The 22318-nt window shown below is 40.5% G+C and overlaps 1 protein-coding gene and 1 pseudogene across 4 annotated transcripts; both read right to left on the bottom strand.

The window, feature by feature from the left end:
• Window positions 1–487: 487 nt before the first annotated feature.
• LOC134873314 (zinc finger protein 239-like) lies at window positions 488–3539 on the bottom strand (annotated as a pseudogene).
• Window positions 3540–3900: 361 nt separating this feature from the next.
• On the bottom strand, window positions 3901–22304 carry LOC134873470 (uncharacterized PE-PGRS family protein PE_PGRS54-like). Of its 4 annotated transcripts, none has more exons than XM_063897098.1 (3): window positions 19149–19439; window positions 12565–13368; window positions 3901–9473 (listed from the first exon to the last, which is right to left on the bottom strand). In XM_063897098.1, the coding sequence occupies exons 1-3, from the start codon at window positions 19324–19326 to the stop codon at window positions 9454–9456; spliced, it is 1002 nt and encodes a 333-aa protein (XP_063753168.1). In that variant the 5' UTR covers window positions 19327–19439; the 3' UTR covers window positions 3901–9453. The 4 variants fall into 4 exon arrangements, 3 of the variants coding, with proteins under 3 accessions (XP_063753168.1, XP_063753169.1, XP_063753170.1); XM_063897099.1 differs by having other exon boundaries at window positions 12682–13368; window positions 19149–19438; XR_010166959.1 differs by lacking the exon at window positions 3901–9473 and adding an exon at window positions 22017–22304 and having other exon boundaries at window positions 11355–13368; window positions 19149–21354.
• Window positions 22305–22318: the final 14 nt, after the last annotated feature.

Below are 22318 nucleotides of genomic sequence, written 5' to 3'. Positions count from 1 at the left end.
TTGCCGTTTTGAAACTGATACAGTGTCCGAGGTTGGGGTTGGGAGAGTGGAGGGTTGCAAACAGCTGTGCAAACATAATCTAGATGATTTATGAACCTACCTGTGAGCTGCTAATGCTCCACAATGACACTGGAGCCACTGCAGCTCTGGAGCCACGACCCACTGATTAACCACTGCAGCACAGACTGATGCATTTACAGTACAAAGGCTAGGTGGGTGGTCCGACAGACGGACAGAGACAGTGCTTCTGCAATTATCATTTTTTAAATACATTTTAAACAATGTATTATCAGTTTTATCACACTGTTTACCACATGAAACTAGAACTATATACACTTCATTTTGATATCTGACAGCAAGCTGTGCTCTAAAATAATATATTTTTTTAGAGTGAGTATGTATATAACTGAGAAACGAATGGGAGCTGAAGAGATAATCGTGTGTGTGCATACAAAGGTAACAGTGGATGCAATGAAATCATACCGTATTTGGTTGAGTGGTATTATTGAGGTTACTCTGGTGGTAAGTTGTTACCACAGGGTAAATCAACACTTTATATAGATCTCAGCGTTAATGCCTTCTCCTGTTACATATCTGAACCTAAATACAATATGTGAGGGTTATTTTGAGAGCATAAAGTTAGCGAGGAAAGGCTTAAAAAAAATAAAATTCAAGTGTATAATTGCCTTGAAGTGAAAGTAAATGCAGGCCCACTAGACAGCAGAATTGGGTTATTTGTGATTTAACACAGCTAAAAGGTTTCTCTTTAACAAAGACAGGTGGGCAACCTGTTTATCAACTTTTACAATAAAAATAATCTTACCACACAATGTAACTGAATAGAGACAAAAACATAAGCCACATAATAAAAATGTCAATCGAAAACTAAAACAAGAAAACGTAGTCACAAAAAAAAAAACATACAAATATGCAAGCAATATGCAAATTGGGACACAACCCACCGTATTACCTGAAAGCAAATAAAAAATACATCTGGATCAAATGTCGCAAATATATAAAGGACCACATGATGGCAGAATGGGACAATTCTTTTCTGTCACAGCTACAAAGGCATTTGGTGTAACCTGTTGATCATAGAGGGTTACTAAAATCCTGTTATACTTATATGATTGTAGGCATAACAACAGGTGGGTCTCAAAAAAGTTTTATCCATTGCACTTTCCATTTGCTCCTTGTCTATATCACATATGTGTTGTTCAGAGGCCTGTGAACTCAAACAGACATTTCAAAAGCAGTGTGTTGTGGAAAGCAAAGACAAAAACCTCCAACACAATTTCTAAGGCCAATTTTCTATGCCGATATGCTTAAGGCCATGAGAACACTTTTTACAATATCTAAAGAAGCCCTATTGTTACATATTGATGACTTTTTCAATGACATGCAGTTAAACCTTTTAAGAACTGCTGCTCAGAGTGTCATCCTTATGAATCCTCATGTGATTTTTCAGCGTTGTGCTGCTTACGAACGGTTGTCCACAGACGTTGCATTTGTACGGTCTCTCACCTGTGTGATACCGTACGTGTATTTTCAAGTACTGTACTTTGAGAATAACTGTTTCCGCAAGTGTTGCACTTATATGGCTTTTCACCTGTGTGTGTTCTTAAGTGCTTTGTCGTTGTTCTGACTGTGAATCTTTTCTTACACTGAGGGCATTCATAAGGCTTCTCCCGTGTGTGCAGTCGAAAGTGACATTTCAGCGATGAGTAGTCAGCAAATTCATTCCAGCAGGCGCTGCAGATGTAGGGCTTCTCACCTGTGTGAGTCCTCATGTGCTTCTCCAAATTAACTTTGCACCTGAATCTTCTTCCACAGGTGTTGCAAACAAAGGGCTTCTCCCCTGTGTGAGTTCTCATGTGCTTACCGCAGACATCTGGGCAAACCTTCTCGCACATGATTTGCATTTGAAGGGCTTTTCGCCTGTGTGAGTTTATATATGTCTTTTCAAAGCAGAACTCTGAATGAACCCCTTTGCGCAGTAGCTGCATTTAAAAGGTCTTTCACCTGTATGGATTCTTATGTGAACTTTCAAGTTTTTGAAAAGAGAAAATGATTTGCCGCACTCGTTGCACTTGCAAGGTTTGTCTTTTGGATTTAGCTCAGTAGCATCTGCTGATGTTGAGTTCCAATGGTAAAGTTGATCTTGTGGGGTTTTTGCATTATCTGTGGTTAATGTGGGATGGACATTGTTTTTCTTTTTTCTTCTTTGGTTTAGGCTCAGAATTTGAAGTTGACAATGTGTTAACACACTTATTTGTTATTTTTGTAATTGATGTAATTTCTTTTTCTTTTTTTTTGGTTTTGGTGTTGTATCTGTTTTTGATGTTTCGTTTCCATGGTTTGGTCTTCGGTGGACTTGGTTATCTGTTACCTGAGAGGTGTTAGGGAGGAGAGTTTTGTCACTTCTCTGCTTTGATACAACAGAATTCTCCCTGTCAGATCCAGATCTCACCCAAACAATACAAATTTTGTCAAGGGGATCTTCAACTGCTGCAGTCTGCTGCTTCAGTACAAACTGCTCTCCCTCCTGGATGGTAAACAGTTTATCCAGTTCCTCTTTAATCTGTGCAGGCTTTTGATCCAAAATGTTCCTCTTCTTAATACAGAGCTGCTGATCAAGAAGCACTTTCTTCTCCTCCTGCTTACAGACAAGCTGCTGTTTGAGCTCTGGGGGACAAAACAAGAAACATTAGGGAGCGTTTTCACCCCTGTGTAGGAACTCTTGGTTTACCTATGATTAAGTATTGAACTACTCTGACAGAATAGTACTGCCAGTAGGCCTAGCATTTGGTTAGCTCAATACAATAAGCAGAATTCAATCAAAGCTTCACTATATCCTTCACTACTACCACTCCTTAGTCTATAAGTTATCCTTTTAGCTTTACTTATTATTTTATACTTCATATGTATTTGATTTGTCCAAGATTTTGTAAGAAGTTTACCAGCTGAAACAATAAAGAAGTAGCAAAAGTGATATATATATATATATATATATATATATATATACATATAATATATATATATATATATATTCTTCATAATCTACCTCTCTAAAAAGGACTATTCTGTCTAAAAAGCAGAGTACTTTAGCTTTAATAGCCTAGTATATTTTTTTGTTAATACCTTTCTACTGCATAAGTCAACGTGAAATCTTGATATTTACTTTTATTTGTTTTATTTTATTTAATGTTTATTGAGATTTTTGTAACAATTTAAACAGATATATAAAACAGTCATTCAAATTTGTTTCTGGCAAGTCAGCATAGAAGTACATAAAACCCACACTGAATAGTTAAATTAAGTATTAGAATAACATGAAGAACCTGCAACAGTAGTTAAACCAGGTAGGCGTGGTTCACCTGTCAAATTTCAGAATTATAATGTTAATTTGGCCCAATGCAAGTTACAATAATGTCAAAAAGAAATAGTAACATACCTGTCCTGTGTAGCTTTGTCTCAGGCTTCAAAAGGACATCCAGCAATCTGCGTTGACTTAAAATCTTCTCCTCGTACACAACCATAGTGTGTTCACAAACTTCTAATATTTTCTCCACAGCAGCATTTAGTCGCTCATTGATAACCTTTCTCAAATTCTCAACTGCAGACATTTTAAATCAATTAGAAATATGGTTTTCTTGGCTTTAACTCTGACACACTCTCTACAGATCACTTAAAGAGAAATGCTTAATTTCCCGCCAAAGCTGTTAATCTTTCTATACATCAGAGATAACTTAAAAATAAAAAAAGGAAACCACAGTCTGTAAGAGGCAACATTAGCAAAAGGCATGGTTGTGCAACATATGCCTAACAGTTAATGTCGGACCAAGCTGCCTCAAACGTAAATTGCAAACAGAAAATTATTACAACCACATTATTTTGAGAAACAGTGCAATACAATTTATTTAAAATAAGATATTTTACAGAAACATTGTGCTGATTATGTGGATTATAGGATTTTGTTGCATTTTTAGAGGTCATTAGATTAAACTCAAAGTATTGATGCATTTAGAAAACAAACAGACAGTATTTATTTTCTTAATTTGACAATACAGTGAATAATACAAACTATGATTAAAACAATGAACAAAAAAACTAAGGATTGTCAAGCCAAAAAACTGGATCATTTGTTCATGTAACACAATGCATCTGACCAAGAACTTTGATTGCCAAACAAACATAAGGAGTCAACAATTTGTTATAAAAACACTATAAATCTTCTATGCATACATGTCGGTAAAGTAGCAGCAGAACCTGAACCGGAAGACACCAACAAAAGCTGCCCCATCATCAACCCCCAGCACCAATTGGCTACCACACTTAATTCAGTTTGTGCAGACAAAAAAAAGAGGTTTTCATTAGCCATGAATAAAAAAGGAATATTTAAAATGACAGATTGAGATGTCTGTGAACATGTCTTTGGAATATTACTGTATGCAAAAAGTAGTTTTTAGAGTATAAAGTATAGAGTCTACAGTATAAGAATAACGGGATGAAAGAATCCAAAGAGTTGCATGAAGTCTGATAATCTTTTTCAGAATTGATTGAAGACAACAATAAAATATCATAATCATAATAATAATAATAATAATTTGAATTTAGATAGCGCCTTTCTAGGTACCAAAGGCCGCTTTCCATTTTGTGAGGACAGACAGAAAAAAAATAAACAAACAAAAAACTAGGGCAAATAAAAGAATAGAAAACAGAAATGGCAGTTATGGTAGAAGAACGGGGGACTAAAATAGCAATACATCTGTAGCCTGTTCCTCATCACTGACTGAGGCTACAACTCAAGGCTACATTATTAGCCGCTACTAGCATACTAATTTTGTTGAACAAGCTGTTTGAAGCTGTGATGCATTGTGGGAAATGTGACAGCCAGATTTTGATGCCTGTATGGATTTAAAATGATGATATCTCTGGCTCTACTGTGTCATTTTTTTTAGTCAACATTGAGTGTGGTAATGTCTCGAAAAACAGTTCAATTACTGTTTGAACTGAAATAACAGCTGCAATTCCACTTTGAACGCTGTCTGCAATTCTTTACATTTATCATGAGGGCAGTGTATCAAATTCAGAGAGGTTTTTAGGCAGAGTAGCTTTGTGCATCACTTGTGTGTACATACTCGTGTCTGTGATGGAAACTTCTGAAGCAATGGAGACGAAACTCAGAGAGACACTGGGAGAGCTGGAACTTTGATGGCAAACACTGAAGGTTAATTTGCTGCAGCCACGAGATGACATAGCGGTCGCCCGACCAATTCTGAAGAACTCTACTGCAGTCTGAGGTTTTAACCAGTTCAGAATGAACAATCCATATCAGCGAGACCAGACAAATATGGACCCTGAATCTAACTAGAGCTGTCGTCCATAGAAAAGAATGTACGCCAGGGAACCTACTTTCCAGATAAGAAGGGCTTCTAGACGTTCCTGAACAATAACTATGTCATGGTAATTTGTGCTCCAGTGTTAATTTTGGCAGCTATTTTAGATTTAGTCTAGTGTTTAGACGAAAATATTTATTACTTTTAGTCACATTTTGGTCCTTTTAGTCCTTCATAGTTTTAGTCGACGACAACTCAAAACGTTTTAAGTCCAGTTTTAGTTGATGAAAAATCATTACATTTTAGTCAAAATGTTTTCTCTCTTCAAACTAATTCAGTTAGGCAAATAGAGATATCTGAAATTGGAATCAAGGTGACAGTATTAAGTGTTGAAATTCGTAAAGGAACATTTCACTCTCTTAACACTTTGTGTAATATCTGGATTCCTTTCCTTAGTTTAGTTGGATATCTCTAGCCTAGACTCTCACATTGATGCGATGCTGCTGTGTTGTCCTTGCTGATCCGCTAAGGTGCATGCTATCTAACTAATATCATAATATTATCATTAAAATATAGTAGGGGAGAGTGGGGATGGTTGTCACACGGGTAGGTTGTCACAGTCATCATGTCTCAGCCACTAGAGGGCGCTGATCAAAACCGTTGACACAGAAATGTTCATCATTAGTGTCAGAGGTTGTCTACGTTCACAGTGGAGGTGAAAGCAGCATAACCTTGAGGTGAGACAACTTATTTGTTTTTCATTATGCAAAAGTAAATTTTGAGGTATCTCATGTTTTTCCTCTAACTCATTACATTATGGGTTGACAGTAAAATAATTATTACAATTTAAAGTATAGAGAGCTACAATTTAGTTAGGTTTTTTCTTAGCTAGGCTAATACATGTGAGCACTATGTATGCTCACAGTTGCGTGTCAGTTGCATGTCAGTTGGGGTAGGTTGTCACTAGGGCTGTCACTTTTTGAAAATCACAATCGATTTTTTACGCTTAAATTTTCATTGAATCGATTGTAGAATCGATTATCCACGTCTACGTTTCAATTTTCAAAATAAAGGCCAACACACTGCCATTAGGACTAACGTAAAGAGGGCGCAAGAGACGTACAGGTCAGCATTTCTGATTATTTATTGTGTGATGTTCGTGTATAACACACAGGAGCATTCTCGAAAAACAATAAGCAGTATGGACTGCCATAACATCAATGACGAAAAACATTACTGCAGGCTTCTGGCTGTGTTTACCATTATAAATATGAAACACATTTCGCATAGGCAGGCGATTGTTAAATAGTTTGAAAATAAAACTTAAAATTCACTTGAGGACTAGCCAACATAAAAATAGGTTGAAAATATTTCACTTTGCCAACACGCAGGATTGTACAATCGATTCTCGAACGTAAAGTGACAGCCCTAGTTGTCAATTATTTTCGTGACAACCAACCCCACTGTTGATATTTACATGCACGCTATTATAACGCTAGATTTCTTATTCTTTTTAGATAGGAGAATGGGTAGAAATTATGTCAGGAAGACAGTTCATGGCCAGACACCGCCCGATGTGATGCTTAGGGCAGTCAGGGTGGTCAGGCTGGAGAGCAAATCCATAAGAGGGACAGCTGAGAGGCACAACATAAATTATCGTACACTGGCAAGATATTGCAAGAAATGAGCCCAGAAAAGATTGAGGGAGATTGTGTCCAGCCATCCCTGCCAGTAGGATACGTGAAGAACAGGATAGTTTTCACAGAGGAACAGGAACATCAGTTGGAAAACTATATCCTGACTGCTTCCGACATATATCTTGGCCTGGCGCCTAGTGAAGTTAATAAATTGGCTTACACTTTTGCAGTGGCCAACAATGTACCCATGCAATCCAGTTGGGCTGAAAAGCAGATGGCCGGCGCAGACTGGTTCTGTGCATTCGTAAAAAGGCACCTCTCTCTGTCCATTAGAACCCCAGAGGCCACCAGCTTAGGACATACCAGTGCCTTTAACAGGCACAATGTAGGCATGTTCTTTGACAACTTGGAGGTAATGAGACGCCACCACTTCGAGCCCCAGTCTATTTGGAATATGGACGAAACAGGCATTACTACAGTCCACAAGCCAAATAAAGTGGTAGAAAGGAGAGGTTACAAGCAGGTTGGGTCCCTGACTCTCGAGTAAGAGGAACCTTGGTCACCCTCTCCTGTGCCGTCTCTGCAGTAGGGACTTTTATTCCTCCCTTCTTTATTTTCCCCTGGGTCCATTTCCATGACCATATTTTGAGTGGTGCCCCCACAGGGAGCATTGGTTCTGCAAATCCATCCGGATGGATGAAGGAGGGTCATTTTTTGGAATTCCTAAAGCATTTTGTCTCCCACATACGATGCACCAAGGAGAGGCCATACCTCCTACTACTGGAAAATCACAGTTCTCATCTGTCGGTTGAAGGACTGAATTTTGCCAAGGCCAATGGCATTGTGATGCTGTAATTCCACCCCCACTGCTCCCCTCGCATGCAGCCCCTTGATTTGTCTGTTTACGGCCCCCTCAAGAATTATGTCAACAAAGCCTCGCTGCCTGGATGTTATATAATCCTGGGAAAACTATGACTATCTACGATATCCCAAAGATTGTGGCTGTCGCCTATCCTACGACAGGGAAAAGTTTACAGAAAGAACATTTGCTCCATCCTCCATCACTGACCGAACTCTTGACTCCAGCCCGAATCCTAGTCTGGCTGCAGAGGAGCCAGCTGCAGAGGAGTTATATCAAACAGACGACACTCCCAATCCCCTGTCACTCCCAGTACAGCTTGCCGAGTACTTAAAAGCACAGCACACACTGGTTTCAGCCCTGAAGAGCTGAGACCATTTCCAAAGGCCCCTCCCCGGAAGCAGTCCAGGAAGAGGAAGACAAAGAAAAGTTGCATCCTTACCGACACTCCTGTCAAGGAAGGTATTGAAGCGGAAAAGAAGGCCACTAAGAAGAGACTGAAGAAGTCCCTTTTTCCCCAAGCGGAAAAGAAAAAGTCCTCCAAAAAGAGAAGGAAACAGGAGGAAAATGAGGCTTCCTCAGATGAAGAGGTCAAATAGTCGGTCCAAGGAGACATAGCTGCAGTGCATCATATGCAAGGGGTGGGCCCACAAAGACTGCACACCTGGTCTGCCAGTTTGTTTGTCAGAACTGTGATTCTGAGGCGGATAGTGATTGCTAAATGTTGTTTAAGAATCATAGTTTCTTTATGTCTGTGTTATGAATTATATAGCGTAGTTGCCCCTGTGCTCTGTATTTTCGTATGAGTTATGCCGCTTGTTTGAACTTCTGTTTGAGGAGCAATCGAGTTTCTTCAGATTTCATAGTAGTAGCAGTAGTTTTCATAGCCTGTGGTGTTTTACATTCATAGCCTGTGGTATTTTACATTTATGCATTTTACATTTACATGTTTTAATCTAAAGAGTCTAAAAAGGAACCAATAAAACTTATTTGATGATTTTATACACATGAAATGTGTCATGGCATTGGAATTGTTTGGGGTTTTAGCGCCACCTAGTGTCTTTCTAGTGAGGAAACACTCATTATTAATCCTGCCTTTTATTTTGATACTTACCTTCAGCTGATGTAACTTCCTGTGATGTCAAATCTAGCTAGAGTAGGAAGTTCATTACTTCAGTTGAGTCAGAACATGCCAAGGTGAAGAGATGCTCATCCTTGAAGGACGTTCTTGCCCTTGTTAAGGCTTTGCTTGTAAGTCAATGTTTATGATTTTGTGTATGAAGGACCAATTTATGCTTTTATGCATCTTAAGTTAATTTGTAGTCAAATTAATGGCAATAAATCGTTTTTGTGTAGATAGAATGTCTGAAGAACTTCTGCAAGTCATGTAGAGCGAGCAAGCTAACTAGTATGTTATTTTCCTCACGTGATTTCTATGCTACACTGTGTATGTATGTAGAAGGATGAAGCAAACACACGTTTATGTACATTTCTGTTTGTTTATTTAGTTTACGAAGGAGAAAAGGAAGAATTCTGTAAACTTAAAGGATGGAGTAAATGTTCAAAACCCACTTCTGCCTCAGAAAGTCATTCCATCGTTCTATTGTTAGCTGTCTGTCTAGTCAAGTGAATGGGCGCCTGGTGAGGACAGAACAAAATGTGTTTGGTTTTATATTGCGTTGAAAATAAACATTTAGTATCATTTTTTTAAATGTCTCAATTTTTCCATTAGAATAACACAGGGACAACCAACCCCATAGGGTGTGACAACCTACCCCGCTATGGGGTTGGTTGTCACATCTGCGCAAGGTGCCTTTGACAGCCCATATCTTCAAGGTTTCAAGGTTTCAAGGTTTTATTGGTCATATGCACAGAATATACAACGTATATGTTGGCAATGAAAATCTTATGTACCATGCTCCTCCAACAACTCAACATACATGGTGCAAATAAGATAAATCTTTCGAAGAGAATGGATTCTACGAGAGCAAGGACTATCCATTTGTATCTGACACATTAAGCATTAATTGTGTACAGAAAGGGAATTCTTACCATACACTGTTTTGGCAGAAATTACATTTAAGTAAAAAGTGTGACAACCATCCCCGGTCTCCCCTACATCAAGTTTAGATTTTGAAGATTCAAATTATGTTACAAAACAATACAACTAGTCTATTATATATGCCTACCTGGCCTTAGATATAAGAAACCATACACAAATATCTTCCAAATAAACTGCAGTGTAATCGTAAAAAAAACACTAATTGCAGCGTGACTGGATAGTTATTGCAATGCAAGCCCGGCCAACATTAGCCTGGAAACCAGGCTCTTTCCTTTGCTACCGCAAACTGAAAACCTTTTTGCAAGAAAGGCTAAGCCAACATGGTTAGCTAGCAAATTTGCCACTAGTTGCCGACTGCTCAGTAATATTGACTTAACGTTAACGAATTGATATGCTTAATTAGCATTACGACTTACATGTATCGTTACAGTTTACAGTTAGCTAACATACTGTGGCATAAATTGCAGGATGGTGCGCCTTCAAGTGTCTCTTCAGGTTGGTTGTATTCTTCCCAACTAATTTGTAGCAAAATGGCATCTCTCATTCACCCGCAATAACAGTGCAGTGTGTTTTCCTTTCATAAATTAAGTGTGTCCATATATTTAGTCTTTTTTTCCGACCAAAACCTTTTTGTGCTGAAGCCATCATCTTGTTATTTTCTCAGTTTGGATATCATCAATTGTAGCTGAGGGATGTGAGTGACGTGTGCAGTTTCCCAGAAAGCCAATTAATTCAACCAATGACAGGGATGCATTTTGACAGACAACAAGGACAATTTGGGGAAAATAAAATATCCTGCATTTAGAATGTCCGATAGTCCACCATTAACACTTAAGCCCCGTCTCGTCTCATCAACGAGAACAAAATAAAGATTTTGTCATAGTTTTTATTATCAACAATCTATTTTTAGCTCGTCATCGTCTCGTCTTAGTCATGTAAAAAAGGTGGTTGACGAACAGTTTTCGTTGACGAAATTAACACTGTTGTGCTCAGTCATAGACTGGCATCAACAATGCTCCCAAGCTGCCCCTCCTTAAGGGAGATTAGAGCACCCCAAGGCTGAAAGACCTATGCCTTGGGAATGCAGACAGAGGAAGGAGAAAATGATGAGCTATGTCAAAGTTTAACTACCTAAGCCAACAATTCCCTCACAGTGTCTGTTGAGTTTTAACCATGTAGAGAATTGTTCTCCACAATTACTGCAGTTTTAGGCGTTCTCTTCAATATGCACCTTCATGTGTCTGTTCAGGTTGGTTTTGTGACTGAACAACTTGTCGCACACCTCGCACTCATAGGGCTTTTCACCTGTGTGTGTTCTGGTGTGCCTTTGCAAAGTGGTCCTGGTAGCGAATCGTTGCTTACAATAAGAACACATAAAGGGCTTTTCCCCTGAATGAACTCGCAGATGATTTTTGTAAGACGAAGAATCTGCGAACTCTTTGCCACAGTCGCTGCAAGTGTAAGGCTTCTCACCTGTGTGAATTCTCGTGTGCTTTTTCAGATTAATATCTGACCTGAAGCTTTTGTCACACCTGTCACATTTGTACGGCTTGTCCTCGCTGTGAATCCGTAAATGCAAGTCCAGATTATACTGCCGGTTGAATCTGTTTCCGCAAACCTTGCATTTGAAAGGCTTTTCATCAGAGTGAACCATTAAATGTTTTTTCAAATCCCAACTCTCCCTGAACATTAAACCACAAGTGTCACATTTGAAAGTCTTCTCGACAGTGTGGGATTTCATATGAAATTTGTAGTTTTTGAAGTTAGTCATCACTTTACCACACTTGTCACACTTGTAAGGGTTATTATCATCCTGGATGCCTGATTTGTTCCCATCACTCTGATTGGGTGGTGAGTTTTTATTTGATATTGTGCTTTTTTGGCTACGTTTCTCAGCTTGTGTTATCTCAGTACTTGATGTTGTTTTCTCATCCTTCCGTCTCTTATTTGGTGTTTTGTCACTACTTTCATTTGATGTTGTGCTTCCATCATTTTGTCTCTTATTTGGTGTTAACTTGTTGCTTTTGATTAAAGTTGTACACCCATCAGGAAGCGTCTCATTTGTTTTTGAATTAGAACTTGTAGTTGATGTTTTTTTCCCATCGTTGGGTTTCTTGCTTACTGCTGGGTCAGGACTTTTATCTAAAGTTGTAGTCTCATAACTACATTTGTTGTTTGGTGTGTGCTCGACACCTGTGGTTGATTTCTTATGTGGTGTTGTTTCAGTACTTTTAACTGATGTGGTCTTCTCATTGCTATGTGTGCTTTTTGGCTTTACACTTACAGAAGAGGTGTGTCTCCCTTCTTGGCTTTTCTTTTGCGCTGTTGACTCACTAGTTCCTTTTGAGTTTGGGTCATTTTCATTAGATTTTTTATTTGGTAATAGCTCTGTGTCTCTATCTGCTTTCTTATTTGGTGTTGGCTCAACACCTCCAGGTGAGGTTGGTCTCTCGTCTTGGAATTTGTTATCTGGTGTTGGCTTATTTTTTCCTTTAGATGTTGCAACATTATCATTGAATTTCTTATTTGGTGTTATCTCAGTGCCTGTAGCTGTTGTTGTGGTCTTATCATTTAAATTCTCTTTTGCTGAACTTTTAGCGAATATTGAGGACTCATTATTTTTCCTATTAGCTGTTAGCTCAGTGCCTCTGGTTGATGATTTATTACCATTGCTGCATTTCTTGTTTAGTGTTGGATCAACATTTCCTGATGAGGTTGGTGTCCCATCTTCACTTTTGTTGTTTGTTGGTGGCTTCTCATTTGAGGCTGTGCTTTCATTATTACCTTTCCTCTGTAGAGTTGACGCAGTACTTGTAGCTGATGTTGCTTTTCCAGTATCTGGACTCTTTTTTGGCATTGGCTCATTATTTCCACTTGATGTTGGTTTGTCATTGATATGTTCCTCATGTGTTGCCAGTTCAGTACTGCTGGTGGCTGCTGTGTTCTTATCATCACATTTCCTATTTGATGTTTTCTGAGTTCCTGTGGCTGATGTTGGGTTTTGGTCTTTGGTTATCTCATTTTGTGATGACTCGATATATGTTCTTGGTTTTGTATATCCATGGTTACAAGTTACGTGATCTTGGCTCTCAATAGAGTTGTGAGAGGGGAGCTGGTGGCCAGTGGTTGGTGGTGATACTGCAGAAGTGTCCTTGTCAGATCTAGGTAAAATATCTTTGTTTGAGATGCTGGATTGAGGATCTTTATTCGCTGCACTTTCAGTTTGATGAGGGACCGAAGGCTGGGAGTGGTCACTGTTGAAAGGTTGTTCACATGTTGACTTAGAGGCTTCATTCTCTTGTTGTTCAAGCTGCTTTGTTTCTTGACTGATGCACGTTTCTTCTTGTTCCTCTTTAATAGGTGGAGGATCCAGCGGTACCTGACTAGAGTTGGTTGCCTGGTCAAAGTGCTGCGGCTGGATCACAAGAAACTCCTCCTCCTCCTGCTTATGGTCATTTCTCAGTGGAAGCTCTGAAAGTACAGGGAGAAAGGATTGGAACAATGATGACACACTGTAAATACTGTAGATACACTTACATTTAACTGTTGTGATGAAATAGTCTAGAACAGGGGTGCCCAACCTTTTTTGAACCAAGATATACTTTTAAAGTTGATAGTGTGTCGAGATCTACCAAGCCATATCGAAAGCCATAGCGTAGCCACAATTAATTGTGCACCTATATAATAACACAATGTTCTGACACAAAGATCAAATTTTAACAATAATAATACATTTATTGAAGTAAATGTACGTCATGCAAAGAATAAGCACAAGAAGGCCTAGGACTGGCCCGTAACAACACAACAACATACAACCCAATTAATACAATGCCTAATTTAAGTTGGAAAAGTGGTTCTCTACCTCAGTGGGACTTCTGGCACTGAGAGGAGGAAGCTAGTCTCTCATAGTCCAGACAGTAGGAGCTGAGTGCCAGCCGTAAGCAGGCCGCAAGGTGGTCATCAGTCATGGTGGATCTGTATTTTGACTTAATGATTATCATATGTGAAAAGGCAGACTCACACAAATATGTTGATCCAAAAAGTGCAGTCAAATTCTTTGCAGTTTGTCTGAGGTTAGGGTACTTCTCTTTCTGCATTAGATTCCAGAATTGGACATTTGTGTCAGATGTAGCTCTTGATTTGAGCTCAATGTCATTATTTAGTGTGAGGATCTCATTCTCAATAGCACCGCTATCCAGGTTGAAGAGTGATGCCACTTTGGACGTTATACAATCCATATCTATATTCTCCCGAAATGGAAAACTGAGAAACTGACAACAGGCTCAATGGATGCAAAGTCAGTAAAGCGCCTGTCAAATTTTGACAAGATGCTTTGCACTTGATTATCATAACGTGCACTCTCAAGCTCCGCACAGTCTTTGCCCTGACGCTTAAGTTCTGTGTCCATGTGTGGAAAGTTCCGCAGATCACACTGTTGCAACCTGCTTGATAGCAGCAGCAACTTGCTTTTAAAGGTGTTCACAGAGCTGATCATGTTGATGATGTGTTTGTTCTTACCCTGCAGCTCTAGATTCAAGTTATTGAGCTTGTCAGTCAGATCAGTAAGACAGGCTAAATCCAAGAGCCACTGACTGTCTTCTAGCTGTGCATATTCAGCATGGTTTGAACGTTTCAGAAAGTCTTTAATTTCGGGCAACAATTCAGAAAACCGTTCCAGAAATGTCCCTCTGCTGAGCCACCTTACGTCTGTGTGCAGCAGCAGATCTGTGTGTTCTGCACCGGTTTCCTCCAGTTGCGCACGGAACAATCGCCTCTGCAGACTCCTGGCCCGAACAGAACAGGCAATCTTGTTAGCCACATCCATCACGTCTTTCATATTTAAAATCTTCCCACACAACCCTTGCTGGTGAATTATACAATGGTAATTCAGGAAATCTGGGAAAGATTCAGACTGTTTGCTCAATCCAATGAACCCAGCAGTACGTCCAATCATTGCTGGGGACCCATCGGTTGTAATTGAGATGAGTTTGAAGAGGGGCAACTGAAAAATATCTGTGCCTCTTGTGTGCCCTTTCAAAGGCAAAATGGTCAGCAGCTCTTCTTTTACACTCATATTGTCGAAAACCAGCTAAGCCTCCACTAGCCAAGGCCCCTGCAGCCAAGTCTCTTGCAGCCAAGCCCCCTGCAGCCAAGCCCCCTGCAGCCACGCTTATGGCTCAAGTTTTGGCCCTAGCAGCCGCGTTCCCGGCTGCAGTTCCGGCCCTAGCAGCCATGTTTCCAGGCCAAGCCCTGGCCGCTATGCTCCCAGCTGCAGTCCGGCCCACTCCAGCTACTCCTGTTCTGTCGGCGGCCCGGCCGACTCCAGCCTCGCCTTTCCTGTCCACCCTAGCCCCTGCTGTCCTGTCGGCGGACCGGCCGACTCCACCCCCTGCTGTGCTGTCAGCGGCCCGGCCGACACCAGCCTTGCCTTTCCTATCAGCGGCCTGGCCGACTCCAGCCCCTGCTGTCCTGTCGGCGGCCCGGCCGACTCTGGCCCCTGCTGTCCTGTCGGCGGCCCGGCCGACCCCCGGCCCCTGCTGTCCTGTCGGCGGCCCGGCCGACTCCGGCCCGTGCTGTCCTGTCGGCGGCCCGGCCGACTCTGGCCCCTGCTGTCCTGTCGGCGGCCCGGCCGACTCCGGCCTGGCCTGTCCTGTCGACTCCGGCCTCTCCGGCCATGCCGACACCAGTCTCGCCTTTCCTCTTGACTCCGGTCTCACCTGTCCAGTCGACTCCGGCCTCGACTCCAGCCCTGCATGTCCAGTCGACCTCAGCCTCGCCTGTCCTGGTGACTCCCGCCTCGCCTGTCCAGTCAACCCAAGCTTCTCCTATCCAGTCGACTCCAGCCTCGCCCCCAGCCTCGCCTGTCCAGTCAACCCCAGCGTCGACTGTCCAGTTGGGGGTCCCGCCGACATCTGTTCTTGTTCTGTTGGGGGACCCGCCGTCACCTGTTCCGATGGGGGTCCCACCAACACCTGCTCCTGCTGCGTTGGGGGTCCCGCCGTCACCTGTTCTGCCGGGGGTCCCGCCAACTCCTAACTTTCCTCCAGAGGCGTCTTGCCGTCCTACAGCCCGTCGTCCAGAGGCCCCCACCGTCCTACAGCCCGTCGTCCAGAGGCGTCTCGCCGTCCTACAGCCCGTCGTCCTACAGCCCGTCGTCCAGAGGCGTCTCGCCATCCTACAGCCCGTCGTCCAGAGGCGTCTCGCCGTCCTACAGCCTGTCGTCCAGAGGCGTCTCGCCGTCCTACAGCCCGTAAAGCTCGCCTTTCGTTTGTACCCATACCTGCCTCCCTTTGTTGCTGCACTTGGGTCCTATTTCCCCAAACCCTGACAGAATGAAAATTATAAGTTTTAGATGTTTTAGCCTCTGCCGCCATGGTAGTATCCACTCGCTCTAGTCAAGCTTTTCGCGCCCTTCCGAGTCCTTAGTTACAACCTAGCAACCATACCATGCGCGCGCAGATAGAAAGAAGCGCGTGAGATTTTTTCTTTGATTATGCCTGATCTACCTTACTATAGCTGTACAAATCTACACACTGCTTCACGCGATCAGCAGTTCATTGTGACTATTTAAGATGTTTTAAGTTGGAAGTTTTAATGTAGGCCTATTTTAAGCAAAAGTAGGAGGATGGCCTCCAGGGGTGGCCAACCAGTCAGAGACGAAGAGACAATTATTTGACTGTTACTGCAAAGAGCCACATCATACACACATCGTGGATGTATGTCCGCCCACTTCTCTCTTGCCCTTTCTCTTTTGCTCTCACCCTTTCTGTGTGCTCCAGGGGCATAGCTAGTTTTGAAGTTTGGGTGGGGTGGACTTCACATCCTCTAGGGGGGTCCGGGGGCATGCTTCCCTGGGCAGATTTTTTAAAACATTTTAAAGTGAATTGCATGCTTCTGGTGCACTTTGAGAGCAAAATTAAGAGGCTACACAATAGAACTGTGTGGTCTTGGTAAGGGGAGGGTGCACAACTCTCAACACTAATGTGAGACATAAAAAATATATATATAACATTTTTCTTTTCAATTTCAAAATGTTCATTTGGGTGGGATTTTTTTTTTTTAGGTGGGCTGAAGTTCACCTAAAATAGGTATATAGCTACTCCACTGGTGTGCTCCCTCACTCTATTCCTCTGTGCCCCTCTCTATCTCTCACACATAGAAAATGAAAATCTAAAAATGTACAATAATTGACACACAGACACACACACTCCAATAGAGACACACTCTGTCACACAGACAGACACGCATACCTCTGCTCAGCCAGACTTCTTGTAAATGTCACACACCATGATATTGACAGAAATCTGTATTAAGACCAGAGGCCAGTTATTTTCAGCCATTAAGATTGTGTGCACTGCCTCACACACACTCTCACTTAATCATGTGAAAACTATTTTTGTATTCCTATGCATGCTGGTTTTTTGAACTAAGTTGGCATTCATTGCGTTGAACACTCCTTTACAAATCTGGCTTACAATATTTAAATGTTTGTATTTAAAACAAACCCATGACTAAGGTTGGTTCAAATACTGCTTCATGACAGTTATTTAAAAATAAGAATAATAAAAAAATAAGAAGCTCTGCTGACAGAGATGCACTTTCTCTCTTATTTATTTCGTTATAGCGATTCAGCAACTCAGGAGTCCTTCTGAGTTGGTGGCCAGCTTTCCGTGAAGAGGCCCTCTCACACACATCTACAACTGCAAAGTATTACCGTTTTGATTTGACTTGAGTTATTACGGTTTTATCTGAGTTTTATTTTTCGCCGTTCAGAAGCAGATCTCTCCCTTCCCTGTCACATCGCGAGTGCAGTAGAACCCGCCTCCTGTACTGCAGGATCTGCATTCTGATTGGCTAAAGCACTTCTGTGTCCAAAACTCTGTGTAACGATTGGCCTGGAACTTGTGTGTCGTTAACCCGTTTTGAACCTGGATACATATGCGCAAAAAAACCCCACACAATTAAAATTCCATATGTACTGAGGAGCTGCATGAGACTGGGCAAAGAGGCGCATGCGGCTCGAGAGCCGCGGGTTGGCCACCCCTGGCCTACACACAACATTTTCTCGCGATCGACTGGAACTCAGCCCGCGATCGACTGGTAGACCGCGATCGACTGGTTGGGCACCCCTGGTCTAGAATATACTAGAATATTTACAGTTGCCCAATCAGGAAAGTAATTATTATTTAAAAAATGTTACTCATGATAATACTTATGCATCAATAAACATTTAGGATTGTATTGTTAAAACTGGTTAAGGTGAAGCTAGTTCCAAATTCTTTATATACAGTTTGATAGTTTAGTTCTAACCTAGGGGTTTGGCCCCCTCTAGAGGGTCAATGAATCTGATGGGTAGTGCAAAAAAAAGCTAATATACAATTTGTTTCGGCTTTTACTTCAACTGTTTCTGTTTTGTAAAATACTGGGTGAATTTATAAATCTGGATCTCCACCTGATATGTATATTAAACACTCAGTAGTGTAAATGCCAACAACTCAAAGACATCCGAGACATGACAAGACGTGCAGAACAATCCAAGGCATACTCAACTGAATTTCTATATTTATTCTTAAGGTTTTATTATTTGGCTTTAACACATAATTACAACAAAACATGAAATAAAAACAAAATAATAGCTGAATTTGGTAACAAGCCAAACGGGTTGCAAAAAAAGCAAACCTTTAATTACACATTGTATGTATAGGCTTGTATAAACTGATAGACTATATAGCTAAAGCTAGTTCTCAGATTGAATTATGAAGTACAATGTTGCCTCTTAATTGCAGTACAAGTAAAATGGAAAACAGGTAAATTATGAGTACCTCCAAACTGCATTTAACTAAGTACTTGAGTAAACATACGTTTGCTTTTGTACATTGTTTCTTGTCGACAGAAAGAAGATTAGAGTTATGTTAATGATTGTCAGGTGTAGGATATTCATTTATTGCCTTCAGGGAGACAACTGCAGCATAGAGGTGACTTCCGCATGTTATATGTGGTGCAACAGTAATATTTATTGAGATAGAATTGTTTTAATAAAGTGTACAAACAATTTCGACGCGATTATGCAAAAGTGTAATCCTTGGCATCATTGTTATTATTCTGTTATAACACCAGTCAAACTGGTTTGTCTGTCAGGTGGGGCTCGACTGAAAGTCTATGGACTCAAACGACATACACTTAAATACGAATCATCCGATCGTTCGCCAACGAACAGCCTTTATATAATATGAATAGGAATTTGTCCGTACCTGTCCGGTGTAACTGTAACTGTAGCTCAGGTGTCAACTCGGCATCCAGCAGTCGGCATTGACGAGCGATCTCTGCCTCGTAACCTTCTATCTTCTTCTCGTAAGCTCCCAGTATTTCCTGAGCAGCCGCAGTGAGCCGGTCACAGACAAACCGTCTCATACTTTGAACTGAAGACATTGTTGAATTCAAATCGAGATACTTTTTTATCGATTAAAACTTCGAGAAAATATAACGCATGTATGTGACGCGTGTGACAGTTTTCTTCCGCATGAGAAGTTATGTCAACAATAAACATCTTGGGCTCGTACTGCCATCTGCTGCACGGGAGTGTGTAACAAAGAAGTAAGTCGTTATTTGGGTAGTTTTATAACGAAAATTAAATAAGCCTTTTTGTTGATCAACCAGAATATGTTCCTTATTATTTGGTCTATGTTTGAGAAATCATTGATAACAGTTTATAAGCAGTGCGTAATAGTTTCCAATAGTTTAATTTCTCCACATTTCTAAATATAACGTTTGTGGATTGTATTATTTACCTTTAAAGCATGTCGGATTCACTCAGGTGAATACTATGTTTCGCTGCTATAAACATTTAAAAATTTGGCTGCATTCTGAAATCCAATATATTCACACATTCACATAAGAGATGCTGGGACAACAGTATGTTTCTGATTGATAATTAAAAGAACAACAACACAATCTAAATTATTAATGTATTAGCAAAACAGTTGCTAAACATCCACAAGACTTTCAGAACTCATACATGAAATTAAAGTAACTGAACAGATGCCAAAGAAAATATAACTCATAGGAAGAATAAGAATAAGGGCAGAATCAATCAAACATTCATCATTGGGACACTACTGAACATACACACAACAGTAAAAAATATGATGCTACACGTCTGAATCTTGCATTTGTACAATGACTTCAAGCATTGAAATTCCTCACATTGGCAATAAACCGAAGAGGACATGATAACAGTGAAGTAAAAGAGGGATAAAGGCTGCTGCTTAGCTCTTCTGTTATTCCATACTGGTGTCAAACACTAGCTTTTTGTTTGCCATCTCTTCAATCAATTTACAGACTTGTGATGTCAAGAAATTTGATTAAGCATCTTTGTCAAGTTTACTTGAGGGGAATTATTACAGTATTAACCCCAACAGTAACATCTATATTTACATATTTCAACACAATAAAAAACATTTCTGCTTTAGAGTTTCGATCCAAGCTGCCACTTGAATCACACATCTTTTAATTTCTTTCACAGTTCTGCATTAATATAATGCATATAAAGCACTTTATATAAAAGGGCTTTAAAAGCATAACGTAAGTCTCTGGGTAAACTGTCATTTGCCATTTCAGGGTTGAGCTCATGATTCAAGGATGCACTTGTAAGTCTCTTTTGTTCTGACTATAAAAGCTATCCTGAAATATTGCTGTTCTCAGGCTTCTCTCCAGTATGCGAGCGGACGTGTCTAATCAATGCTGAGTTCGAAGACATAGCCTTATCACAGTAAATACAGCTGTAAGGCTTTTCACCTGTGTGACTTCTTATGTGAACCTGCAAATGTTCCAAACGCCTGAAAGTCCAGTGACAATAGTTGCAAGCATGCGGCCTTTCACCTGAGTGGGTGACCATGTGTCGTTTGAGGTTACATTTGAAGCTGAATCCTTTTCCACAAACTGTGCAACTGAAACGTTTCCGAGGACTGTGAGATTTCATGTGAACTCTAAGTTCTTTATACAAATAAAAGTCTTTACTGCAGCTGTTGCACTTGTATTGTTTTTCAATTGGTTTGGTCACCTTGTGTTTTTGGTTTGTTTTTGTTGCATTTCTATGGTTGCCACTTGTCTGATCTTGGTTAAGTGTTACATGAGAGATGTGAAAAAGTAGCTGATGATGACGGTTTTGTTCTGGTGCTCCAGAGCTCTCTCTATTAGGTTCAGATCTTTTCTCTGCTGCACTTTGATTTTGATCAGATTGCGAAGTACATGTTCCATCATCAGTAAGAGTCACCATTAAGACATCTGTTTCCGACTTTAGTTCAAGCTGCTCCTCCTCCTGACCGGTGCAATGTTCCTCCGGTTCCTCTTTAATCTGTGCAGGCTTTGGGTCCTCTTGGTCCAGAACAGAGTTCCTTTCCTGACTACAGAGCTGCTGGTCATTGAAAACCTCATTACAGACATTTTGCAGAGGGAGCTCTGGAGGGACAGACGACAAAGAAAGTACTGTTAGTGTGGTGTTTGGGAAGCAAATTGCATGCAATGCTGGGACATGGTGTTAAAATCAATATCACAATATCAAGACAACAACAAACAAGACTATAGAAATGCATAATGCATAACATGTATGAAGAGATTTTATCAAAACAACAAAAGAACATTAGGCCAACAACTTTTTTTAACAATGTGTATTTTAACTGCTGTGCTGTGTGTATTTTTGATCTGTCGTTGGAGATCTGACCATGAATGAACAAACGTAATGTGGTTCTCTCACTGTAACAGGAATCAATGCAGTATTTAAAGCCTTAACTGGACAAGTAGGACACACTTCTTTTTGTTGGAAATTAGTCCTATTTGATTATGTATTTACAGTTGATTTCTAAAATAAAGATAATGATAAAATATATCATCTTCAAATGAGCCGACAATGGAAATACTTAAGGTTAGAACAACTACCTCAATATTATATTTGGGTAAATGTACTTTGTGGCTGCCAGTAAGAAGAATTATAAACGTGTAGATTATTCACACCCTCACAAAATAGCTAAAGAGAGGCGTTAACCATAATTAATCCCATTCAGATTGCTTGATAATAAGTACCTGAAAGGAAATTAAACAGTATTTTATTGTTTGTTACACACCTGTTCTGTGCAGCTTTATCTGAGGCTTCAAGACGGTATCCAATAATCTGCGTTGACGACAAATCTCCTCCTCGTATGCTGATAAAGCTTGAGCAAAAACTCCAAATATTTCATCGGCAGCTGCAGCTAGCCGCTCGTTGATAACACTTCTCAGATTCTCAACTACAGCCATTTCTACTTTGTAAAATATATGGATGTATGAAGAATTAAATAAACCAATTTGAGTTTTGTAGCTTTCGTGAATAATGCAGCTTCCGGTGGAATGTTCTTCTTCGTTGGTTTAGGGAGGCGTTCTGCACTGA

The sequence above is a fragment of the Eleginops maclovinus genome, chromosome 12 (assembly GCF_036324505.1).
Source record: "Eleginops maclovinus isolate JMC-PN-2008 ecotype Puerto Natales chromosome 12, JC_Emac_rtc_rv5, whole genome shotgun sequence".
NCBI lineage: Eukaryota > Metazoa > Chordata > Actinopteri > Perciformes > Eleginopidae > Eleginops > Eleginops maclovinus.
This window is presented reverse-complemented; position numbering and strand designations above follow the sequence as displayed.